The sequence below is a fragment of the Coccinella septempunctata genome, chromosome 2 (genome assembly GCF_907165205.1).
Source record: "Coccinella septempunctata chromosome 2, icCocSept1.1, whole genome shotgun sequence".
Classification (NCBI taxonomy): Eukaryota; Metazoa; Arthropoda; class Insecta; order Coleoptera; family Coccinellidae; genus Coccinella; species Coccinella septempunctata.
Window position 1 is genome coordinate 3,182,037 of NC_058190.1, and position 12,661 is coordinate 3,194,697.

Consider the following 12,661-nt stretch of genomic DNA (forward strand, 5'->3'; position numbering starts at 1 on the left):
AAATTTTCTTTACCATTTTCAACTCTTACGTACGGCCAGCCCCACCACGCAAACTGTCAGATTAACATGAATTTATTATCAGAGACACGTAGGGCATATTATGCAATCTTAATCTGACACGATCGAGTATGTACACCTGACGATTTTTTTTACATCTTTGAGAACCTTTAGACGCTTTCCCCACCGCTGAAAGTGCATACATCATAGAACCTTTTTTTCTTTCTACCATCTAATCTTCAAAATCTATTAGGTCTCCACGACGCTCGAGTAAATTCCTATTTAGCATCGTCGGCTTCCCAACTACTTAATATGTTGAAAATATCTTCATTTATATCTCGTGATATTGAGGGAAGCTTAATGAAGTTTTCATAGTTCATTCATCAGCATCAATGTTATAATTTTAGCCATTGTATATTATGGAGAAGGCAAGATATCATATTTGTGGCTCTCCATTAATCAATTTCCATCTATTATGATCGTGTAAAGAGTCAAGAAGTTGGGATTCACAAAATATTTCTCTCTATTATCAGCTTATTCATAGTCGGAATTTTTAAATAATCCTCAAAATTGAGAAGAAACTACTTTCAACTGAGAAAAAACTATTTATTTGACGAAACTCTCAAAATCCCCTTAAAAAATGACAACGATTAACGATTTAGTTCGAACTGTCATGTCGCTGCAATCTATATTCGAATTCCCAATGTGAGTAGTACCTTTTCAAATTGCTATACTGTCCCCGGGTTTCATGAAGCTTGATCGGAGAATCAACGTTTGATTGACAGACGTCGATTTGTTTTCAATCGATAATTCAGTCATATGATCATGCAGAATATCATTCTCGCATAAAATTATGATATCCATTCAATTATTCTCAATTGCTACTCCTGCAATATATTTAGAAATGAACAGGTTTTAGTGATTTCGTTTTAGAAATCGAGTAACTGTCAAATCGTTGATCAGACAATCAAAGTTTTATGAAACCCGCTGTGTGTGTTTTGAATCTATGTTAATTTTTGAAGTGCGTCCACCGATCAATAAATTCGGGGGGAATACATTTTCATATTGAATGTTTTCTAAGAATTTTGTACATTACGTAAGGTATTGTCAGATGTATCGTTGAAATTTAACAGTTGTATCATAACCATCCATTCATAACTTCATTATCTATAAGAATTTTTAATAATCCTGTTTCTAACTTTCCTTGTTTGTTTTTCTACCAACATCTGACACAGAATGAAAAAAACTTTTGGTCGTATAAATTATAAAACAATATACTGAATAATAAGGCAATATGGTTAACGCCGATATGGCTGTGAACACTAATTCAATAGAAATTCAACGAGAAATGATCTAAAATCAAAGAAAGGAAAAAGTTCGTGTTTTCAAGGATGGTCATGTATAAAAAAAAATTTTCGTTCCTACAATTCGAAAACTGAACGGACGGTTGGCAGTTCTTTAGATGCCTACAATTCAGCATTTCTAGTGATTTGTAGTTTTTTGATATCTTTCATGTAACAGGTTGTTGTGAAATTTTTATTAATTCTTTTCTGAATTTTTGAGACACTTTCATAATTTTTGGGATAAATATTCAACAGAAATATGATCAGATTTTGAACACACCTGTGTTCAATCACGCTTATTGGAAGTCATCTTGTAAAACCTCACACGCCATTTCTCCGGCACCGTTTGTAGGGGTCTCCACTAGGAAGTTTTGTGCTTCTTTTTGACATCTCTTCTTCTCTCTGGTTCACTCGTTCCAGTGAGAAGCTTCAGGTCTTTATAGTCGAGCTGTAAGTACCATCGGAGTGACATTCTGCCCACATGTGTGGACAGTGCAGTGGCCAATAATTTCATGATCCACGTCTGTGGTCGTTAAATTTTTTACTCATTATCAATTTCGATGTAGCAGTACTTCCACACCCCCAGTTGTGGTTAGTTATCACGAAATTATTGATAATGTTTCCCTTTGTTGTTTAGAAAATTTACAAAGAATGCTTTCCATGTTATGAGCAAAATTCAGCACAAAATTATTTCTCTATAAACGTGAAGCACCATTTATTCAACCGACAAATATTTATGCATGAAAATGAATTATTAAAAACATATATCATGAAAAATGGAAACTCTATCTGATGCATACCCAGGTGACCAGTAACATATCTGTTATGTTTTCTCGGGAGATCGAATGGGGAACTTTGTTATATGTTATTTTTCTGTAACCATTACGTGTCTGATACGATATTTGGGATGTACCTGTGCTGTATTTAAATTATATCCACATTTTGTAAATTTCATGTACCCGCTCCAAGATATCCACGTAACATATTTGTAACATTGTTCTTTATTTGCCATGTATCATTTTGAGATCATCGACAGAGCATGACACCATAAGCGTTTTAACTACCGTCGAGGGCACTGTAAAACGTAAACAAATATGGAGGATTGTGAGAAATGCTATTGATACTGCTTGATATTTATTTATTGTCATTTAGACGTTCTGTCAGTTGAATAGTGGATTACTGAAAGTGAAGTGCAGATATTGAACGTTTGATAAGGTATTTGTGTGTCATAGTGATTTTCCAGTGAAATGGTGAATTACTGAAAAGAAAGTGCTATGGATATCGAACTGTAGGTCAATAAATCATTTCTCGTATTTTCATAGCAGTCCTTTAAAACATACTAGGCTATGATTTTATTATATCCAGCATATAAAAATTATATTTGAATAAATAATGTCCTGTTTAAGTAAATTTCGATATAGGTTATATTTTCACGTGTTGCATGTACCTCATATGTAGAAAGAAATGAATAAATCATATACCTATATTGAAAATTTTTCCTCCAGAAAGATATGAAATATGCATATAGTATTCTTATCATTTTCATAACGCATAACATGGACAAAATTCTTCTAAAAACTTTTTGACCTAAGCCAAAAGATTAACGAACTGTTGATTATTCTTTTTATGGAATGCAGGAAAGTGCAAAGACCAGAAAGACATGTCCTAATCTTTCTTGGAGAAAAATAATCATGAACCCAGCAGTTTGCATGATGTAATTTATTCTTTCTAGTTCTATTAACGTGTGCACTAATTTTGTAATCTGAAATTTATGAAAATATATTGTTTTTGAACATAGGTTCATTCGTTCACATACCTCACCGAACTGATGTGAGATGTTTTTGAATTTTATTTTCAAAAATGATTGATAAACACACACTATTTGAAAAATAAAATTCGAGTTCTTTATTATTCCAATAGTTTATATTAATTTCCATAATTTTTCATCTTTCTGTTGAAAGCGTTTTCAGTAACAAATGAAACATAATAAACATAACACATGAGGGTAATATATATAGATCTTCCATGAAACAAATATTTGCATGATCCATGTTTGAACTATTTATGCTCCTTTCAGAAAGGAGATGTGTTCCTTGTTTGAGGCGGACATAGGAGCATAGCTGCTACATAAGCGTTCTGTATTTGCACTCTTAGTGTGATATATCTGTTATAAAACAAGGAGCGCGGGATACATTTCTGCTTCATAACTGTTATGAGATATGGTCACCTGGGTACATACTAGAGTTATTACAAAACTTTCACCAGATGATGTATACAATGATACATTCCACTTGTTAATGTTCGTTCATGAAACCTTTGATCACCACACTGTCCTTCACCTGAGTCAACTATTAAATTGATTCCTTACCATCATTTCATCATCAGGTACTCTAGACAGTAAATCCATCAGTTCGTTATTTGGAACAGCATGCGGTCTCAGTATCCTCCTCAAGAATTTATTTGTGCCCCACAACATAAGTAAATATCTCATCGGGATGAAATATAGCACCACTGTTGCGGCTAGAAGCATGGTGATAGCTATCCAAGATAGATATGGAACGGTGAAATTGAATGTACTGAAAAGTGATAAAAAAAGATTTGATCGTTATGTATATCTACGAGTACATAGTACCAATGAAAAATCTGTTTCAAATTCTGGAGATAATCTTCAAATGAAGTTTCATTCCAAGAGGAAGAAGGATAAATTGGAAAATTAATTTGAAAACAGAAGAGTCATTTGCATTTTTTTTGATACGACATATTTGTTCACGACACATATGTATCGACTTCAAGGGTTGCGTTCACAAACTTACCCCGAGAGTAGAGTATGAGTATGGCCATGCTCAGAGAGCATACTCTGAAGAACTAAAAGTACGTTTGTGAACGCTTCGAGTAATCAAAGCTTACTCAGAGTAAGTTTGTGAACGCAACCATAGGCAGTAAAAAATGCTTGTCATGTTCCCTCCATGATCTCAGAATGAGACATCACAAAGATATAACAAATTCCTAAATATACAGCTCGAATATGGAATTCACACTATGTGGAAATAATAAAGGTACAGCACGGGCGCATGCCAAACAGAAATATTGTTTCAGATCCGAATTGTTGAATACTAGGCTTGTTCGTAGAGTGGTTCAAAACGGTTGTGAACTGTACAGAGCAAGCGCAAATGGATTTTCGTCCCCCTAAAATGGAATTGCGCTTGCTCTGTACAGTTCACAACCGTTGTGAACCACTCTACGAACAAACCTACTGTTCCGCCAAGTTTGTAGTATTTTTTGATGAAAGCAACAATGTCGCAAAATTGATAATATATTTGTTAAATAGATAAATATATTCCTGTGATTTATTAATCAGATAAACAACATCTTGGCACAAAACTTGAAGTTATTTAAAATTATTTTCTTCCTAACTTTACCCATTGTTTATGCTACGCCAATGATAACAAAACTTGACGTTAGACAGCATCTCCGTCATCACCTTTCCGACGAATTGCTGAATTGCACTTCCTTTCTAAATGTTCTTGGGGCGCACAAGGGTTGATTAGATTCATGTTATTGTGATTTGGTGTGGTTTTGATGAAGCCTTATAAGTTTTTTGGAGGAAATATTCAGTGAATATTACCCATCTCTGGATGGTACAAGAAAAGTACTTTATAATGAGAAACTTTTATTGACACTATTGTGACTCGTATAATTTTGTGATGTCGTAAATGATGTTTTGGTTTGTTTGCCCAAGTGACGTCAATCAGAAATAGCTAATTTGAAAAGAAAAAATTAAATGGTTCATGTTTGAATTTGATAACTCCTATACGATATGAAATGAACGAGCGTGATAATAAATGATCGGTGATGAATAGCGTAGCCAATATGGGTGGTTCCAAGCTGAATTCGTTATTATTATGGAAAATGAAACAGAAATCCAGAGAAAAATATTCAATATTTATCGTTAACGAAATTGCGATAACTGATTATAATTACTACTTGCTTCACCAAATGAAATGGAAAAAGTTCATTTATAAGCTGGTCTCTGTAATAAAGTAGCTTTTTTCCAAGGTTAAAATGTCAAGTTTTTAGGGTTGGCCATGTCTCATTATTAATTTTCAAAATATATTATGGGTATATATTAGACTGATTCAAAAAAATCGACTTTCTTTTTTTTCGAGAAACACACCCCTTATTATCTTGAGGGCACTGAAAAATGACGTCTGTGAAAATATTAGTCAAAAATCTTATTATTTAGAGGTCGCTCATCGAGGATTTCTATTTTCCCTACTAATAGCAGGGGAAAAAAATTTATTTCTGGTTAAAAAATTCCAGTTCGCAAACGAATGGACGGATTCCATTGAGCGATATATTTTTATGTAGGAAGTTAGGTGGTCTACAAAAACTGCCACTTACAATTTTTCCATAAAACGGCTTTTCGAAAAGTTATTAGAGCTTGAAATTAAATTTTTGTCGAAGAAGCTCTTTTTACTCGGATATCGGGGAAAAATTATTGAAATTTACTTTGAAAATCAGGAAATCGTTCTCGAAAGTTACAATTGATATGATTTTATTTAGATTTAAATCATTTATGACATCCCCAAATTGTCAACCTCAACAATTGTTAGGGATTTAGTGTTTCATACTCTTCAGAATCAAATTATTTAGCATCTCTTATTTCTCATTCACTTGGGTCAGAAAGAATGATTGGTTTTGTGCCCTCTTTCAGATTAGTGTTTGATCTTAAACTCGGTACTTGTCTTCAGTTTCATCCATTATACAATTTTGTGTATTCATTATTTTTGCAAACCCAAAATGGCCGCTATATGATTTCATTGGAGAAGACATTATGTAGTGAAAGTAACATATATGTAGATGATAGGATCTTTCTGTTGTTAACAATTCAGCGGAGCGAGTTATTGGTTTAATTGAAGAATGCAATAACTACTAAAAGAAGAATGAAGAATAAACAGTTACAGTTTCTTTTACAATTGATAAACGAACATCGTCATCGTTTTCCGGATTGCAACAAAAAAAATTGAAATTATCTGTTTAGAACATATTATGTATTATAGATGTTGAATATTCCAACACCAATATTATTTTTCACAACCGAATAAATGCTTTCTATATGCGACTTATTTCTAATATCATTAAACCTACCGATTCCACAAATATCGAGACATTTGTTGAAAAATTGAGAGTTCACTACCTATTTTGTGACAGCGGCTATTTTGGATTTATAAAAATAATGAATACACAAAATTGCCTTATGACTTTAACTGAAGACAAGTACTGGGTTTAAGAACAAACACTAATCTGAAAGAGGGCACAAAACCAATCATTCTTTCTGACCCAAGTGAATGAGATATAATAGATGCTGAATAATTTGATTCTGAAGAGTATAAAATTCTAACTCTCTAACAATTGTTGAGGTTGACTATTTGAGGATGTCATAAATTATTTGAATCTACATAGAATCATATTAATTGTATCTTTCCAGAACTATATTCTGATTTTCAAAGTAAATTCCAATAATTTCTCCCCAATATCCGAGTAAAAACAGCTACTCCGACAAAAATTTCATTTCAAGCTCTAATAACTTTTCGAAAAGCCGTTTCATGGAAAAATTATATGAGACAGTTTTTGTAGAGTACCTAATTCCCTACATAAAAATATATAGCTCAATAGAATCCGTCCATTGGTTTGCGAACTGGAATTTTTTAACCAGAAATGAATTTTTTTCACCTGCTATTAGTAGGGAAAATAGAAATGAGCGATGAGCGACCTCTAAATAATAATATTTTCGGCTAATATTTTCACAGACGTCATTTTTCAATGCCCCGAAGATAATTAGGGGTGTGTTTCTCGAAAAAAAAGAAAGTTGATTTTTTTGAATCAGTCTAGTATATATACAAGTCAAAGAGAGTGTGTTCAAGTATTGAGCAACATCGCATGTAGAAACTATACTTACTTTTTGACACTTTCGAGTAGGGACGCTATTTTACCTATAGCATTTTGAACACTTTGAGTAACCTCTTGAATAGCCTGCAACCTCTCCTTCAATGTTCTTTTCTCTTCCTGAAACACACATAATGAGATTCACTCGAGTAAACCGAACCAAGAGAATTACACTCATAGCATCTTTCACTTCTTCTTCATCGTCCTCCATCTCATCAGAATCGACAGTTTCATCCCAAGGGATGTTCGTGGGTCCCGCTAAAGTTTTCACGATGTACTGTTTCAAGAATACCAACAGAATTCCGACGGGCACCATCCAAGGTTCGAAATAGTAGCAGAGAAGAAGCCATACGGACAAAGCTGCGAAACTCTGAATTGTTGATTCCCACTCGAAGCAGTTCCTGGAATAAGAATTATGTTTACATATGGAATTTCGACGTTCGAAATTCCGTAGCCTAATCGACGACCAATGTTTTTGAACGCGTGTTAATGCCTTTGATGCTGTAATTTTCATGATGGTTGGCCTATTCTTGTTGAAAGATCTCAGAGAAACTGAATATGGCGGAATATCACTATTTTTATATGATAGTTCTCTATCCAGTTTGATTAACGTTGCATTTTATAAATCATCCCATATCGATCAGGATTAAGATGTCTAAAAACATGGTGTATGCACTGATTAGATTTTGTTTTTCCCGTTTCGAAAATAACAGATAAGTTTCGTTTTTCCCACTGTAGGTAGCGCTGTTTAGGAATTGACAGTTGTCAATTGATATTTGAAAATAATTTGTATGCATTCCTACGACTTGCGAATGTGCTGTATTTATAAGCGATTATTGGTGTGTGAAAATGTATTACTTTCGAGAAAGGTCGTACAACATTCATTTATTGAACATGTCGTTCAGTTTTCTGTATGGACAATCAAGAACTACAGCTAAGAATTCGGTGTTGTTGGACTATCACTCTTTGTTGTTGGAAATTGAGGCAGAGCCAAATCAGATGAACATTCGGGACGGATAGAGCTAATAGTTTTGTGGCAACTTCAGCAATATTTAATCGAAGGAACTGTATTGAAAATACGTAATGTGAATTGTGAGCTTGTATTAAGAAACAGAAATACGTTAATCTGTTATTCGAGTCTGGTCTTCAAACCTTCTTCACAAGTGTAGTGAAAATTGCGTTTCTGTCAACTGAATATATTGAATACTTCGCCAATCAACTGTGTTTTATTGAAATCATATTGAATTACCTTCCTCACGAATACAGTTCGTCAAACAGAAATTATCTTGAAGAAAAATAGTAAGTACTCTTTCGAATATTTCGATAGTGTTCAAATATCTGCAGATTCGGTTTTACAACAAAAATTCATGTGTAAATCACAAATATTCGATAACAGCTAAGAAAATAGTCAAGTTCATTTTTTTTTTGTTTTTTTGATGGATTAGGAACACAGAGATGACTGTAAACTCTGATTGATATCAACGCAGAACAAAATAAAGCGAGAAAGTATCATTAGATTTTCTTCCATAAAACGAGGATAGAACATAGTGGCGCCGCCACGAAACGAATCTCTTATTTTCGATTTAGTCTAATGTCATTCCATTCAAAAATTGACGAGTGCATACACCATATTTTTAGACATCTTAATCAGGATATAACGTTCATGAATGTGAAAGTCTGTGTTGGTTTTCCCTCACATAGAGTGCTATGATTAAGGTGGCGTAAGACACAATAACAAAGCTCACACAGAACACTCGTCTCGTACCAGCTCACAAAGCTTCAGAGGGGTATGTCGATACCTACGGATAATCAGGACAACAATGAGAAAACTTATATACTTTGAGAGAAACAAACGAAAGAAATTAAAACAAAACATTACAAATTTTGAGCCCCTGTAACGATACTTGATTGTTTTGTATAAAAATCAAGCCTCGTTTTAAATGTCCATTTCCATGATTTTTCCAGTTGAAGCAATGCAACACCGTCTGATGGAGATTTCAGTTTTAGTATAGAATTGCAGAAATATGTTTCAGATCTTGAAAGATTTAGTTCAAATTCCGTAAAATTGAAATTTCCAGCAGTAATCCGCCGTAAGAATCCAAAACAAAAGAAATAGTGTCTTTCTGCATTCGGCGTTGTTTTACCGTCCACAAAAACACACAGAATTCAGCATAAAACAACGTGGACTGCAGATAACGACAGTTTCTTTTACCGATAAGGAGATAACCGCCACCGAGAATATTTCTTCTGCGGACAATATTCGAGAATACCGAATTTTTGGATGCAATTTTGATCACATGACCGTCCACATGTTGGAAAGTTGATAAATAGGGCCGCACCACCAGACGAACGACATTCAATTCATGACTGATTGTTCGACAGTTATTTGTCATTCTTCATTCGGCAAATCATTCATCCTTTATTCGGCATTCATTTCGCTATTTTTTTCCCTAAATTCGAAGATCCTGTGATCTGTTTCTTTTTGTTTTCCATTATTGGTGGTGTGACCGTACCGGAACAAACCCCAGGTAGAAGGGTGTTGTCTCGAAGACGTCTTCATTAGGTCTTTATTGGTCTTCGACGTCACTCGGACGTACAATAACGTCTCTGAGACGTCAATTCAAGTACGCTAGTAAGACGTCGTACAATAACGTCTCCAAGACGTCAATTCAAGTGGGCTAGTAAGACGTCACACAAAAGACGTCTGAATAACGTTATTCTTAGACCACTCTGAAACTTTAGACTTATAATTTTTTCAAGGATCGATATATATCGGACAGTTTGAATATAGATATGTAGATATGAAACGGAGGATAACGTCCGTTAAATTATAAATCGCTATATTCATATCCTTTAGATTCAAGGAAAATGAAATTATTTGCAGTCAAAAGCCTGAAAAAAATATGACTAGCTATCCTAAATATGCCATTTATCCTATGTAAATGCATGTATCAACGCATTGATAATTGATCTTTTGCTTCATTTCCGTTAGTACATAGTCTTGAAAATAACTTTTTCTGACACACTTTTTCATGATACTCAATACCAATAATACCAACATCTTACACAGCCTCGACGGCCGTAACGGCAGCGCACTCGGCTAGGATGCCAGAGGTAGCGGGTTCGAATCCCGCAGATATCATAGATGTTTGTGGGTGTCTTGTACCTAGGATTTCAAATAATGTATGCTGATATGCTCGAACACAAGGCCAGGGGGAAGAAAAAAAACAATGTTAGTTTCATTTTTATCCATGAAATTCTAAAATTTTCTGAAAAATACTGACGTCCTCAGTACGTAAGAAAGACGTACGCAAGACGTAAAAGTACCGAATAATCGTCTTCCAAATTCGTCTTCAAGACGTCACCGTAAGACGTCTTCAAGCTGTGACATATTAACGTCACCATAAGGTTTCACTGACGTCACCAAGTTGGTCTCCATACGTCCGAACATGACCAACCAAAGACGTCTTGAAGACTAAAATTTCTACCTGGGACCGTAAGTCCTATTCTTGTTTGTTTAATTGTGTTAATCCTTATTGTTAATCCCCCTGTTTAACGCAGACTTCTGTCGCCTGGCTCGCTGGTGAACCAAGACCAATTGACGGAAGTCTCGAAGTCGTTCCGCTGGTAATGCTTGGTGTGTAAGCCCAAGGTTGCCACGGAAAGACTACAATAACCTATCCCATCCTACCCCTGTTGTGTTCCGTTTAGATTTCCCGTTTACCACAGACTTCTGACGCCTGGCTCTCTGGTGACGGAAACCAATCGGCAGAGGTCTCGAAGTCTTTCTGCTGGTAATGCTTGGCGTGTACACCCAAGGTTGTCACGGAGAGACCACGATAAACTACCCCGTTATCATGTAAATTGTTGCATTGTGTTTCACCTGCATCAACCCCGTCCCGTTTATTGAATAGCTTCAATTCTGATTGACCTGTACACTGAAAATCACTGAAAGTGCTCGGGATCAAACCCATCGCTAAATTAACCGATTACAGGGACTTGGATCTTTCTGAGACAAACGGTCAATGTGAATTTTGTGCCAACCCCGTACATCCTTTATCGTCGCAGAAGGAATCAAAGTGACCGATATTGATTTCTACTATTCTTCAATTCCTGATATTTTGACGGAATATAATTGATTTGAATATTGATTAATACATTAATTTCACTGTGTTGAGTTTTAATTTCTGACCACCGTGACAGATTGATTGTTGTATTTCTGTTTTTCTCATTTTGAACTGGGTCATCAGCTGTATATATTTCTTGACTCGGAAATCATTGTATGGTTCACTGTAATTTAGATTATTCTAATAAAAACGGTTTTAAAGTACTTGTTATCGCTACCACCTTAGATAACCCCGAACTCTGTCTCCGACTAGTAGATACCTGGGTGTGTTTGCTATTTCTCCCTATTGAAAAAATAGCTGGCGCTCGAGATAAAACCCTTTGTAAACTAAACCCGTTTCACCCCCAACAATTCTCTTTTCAAATTTGCTCTCTGATCGAGAGGCAAACGATGCCAGATATTCAGGGACATGTGTAAACAACATAACTAGTTATGACCTCAAAAGCTTCTGTCGGAGAACCGTCATAGGTGAGTGGAACGTAAAATGGAATCAAACACCTTCCAAGCTGAGAATGATAGATCCAACCATACAAAACCACACCTCGAATTGTATCACCAACAGGAGAGATCTAATTATACTACGGAGGCTACGAATCGGGCACACCTTGACTACACATGCATACATGTTTAATAGAGAGGACGCTCCTGTATGCTCCCATTGTGGTGTCCATCTCACAGTTTCGCATATTTTGGTCCAGTGTCCAGGTTTAAACACCGAAAGAAAAGCCCACAATGTTCCCCAGAAGATAGAAGAGGCCCTCAACATTAACAACCCACAGGTAACAAATACCCTCAACTTTATCAAGGATATCAACATTAGAGTATAATTGGTTTATTTTGTATCTGAATGTAATAGATAAATGTAACAGGCGCTAATGGCCTAGTTGTTGAAGCGCATATTCTAATAAAAAAAAAAATTTGCTCTCAGTGATAACAGAGGATAAGCAGCTAGCACAAAATTTGATATGAAAAGTAAACTAAATGAATTATTTTGTACTGAAAGGAAAACATGTGCATAATTATTAATTTTTTATCGATGAAACCATTGGAAAAATAGGACCAATTTTGTTCACTTCAGACTCGTGATATTCATCTCCTTACCACACCCGCAATAAGACTTTTTTCTGCACACAGAATAACCGTCAATATTTCGACCATGTGTTATATGACATTTTTTGTTGCAAATCTCTCGTCTAATCCCCCCTTGAAGTTTGGCTACTTTGAAAGTAGACACCCTGTATTTGTTTCA

General features: G+C 35.1%; 1 protein-coding gene across 4 annotated transcripts in view; it reads right to left on the reverse strand.

The window, feature by feature from the left end:
• Positions 1-1,556: 1,556 nt before the first annotated feature.
• LOC123307452 (multiple C2 and transmembrane domain-containing protein-like) overlaps positions 1,557-12,661 on the reverse strand; it is a 123,342-nt gene continuing 112,237 nt past the window's right edge. For 3 of the 4 annotated variants that reach the window (XM_044889775.1, XM_044889774.1, XM_044889777.1), the window contains 4 exons: positions 7,459-7,687; positions 7,300-7,406; positions 3,709-3,916; positions 1,557-1,863 (listed from right to left, as the gene is read on the reverse strand). In XM_044889775.1, the coding sequence (XP_044745710.1) occupies positions 1,702-1,863; positions 3,709-3,916; positions 7,300-7,406; positions 7,459-7,687 (706 nt within the window). In that variant the 3' untranslated portion in view covers positions 1,557-1,701. The remainder of the gene's footprint in view (positions 1,864-3,708; positions 3,917-7,299; positions 7,407-7,458; positions 7,688-12,661) is intronic. The other variant, XM_044889776.1, reaches the window with a different exon arrangement.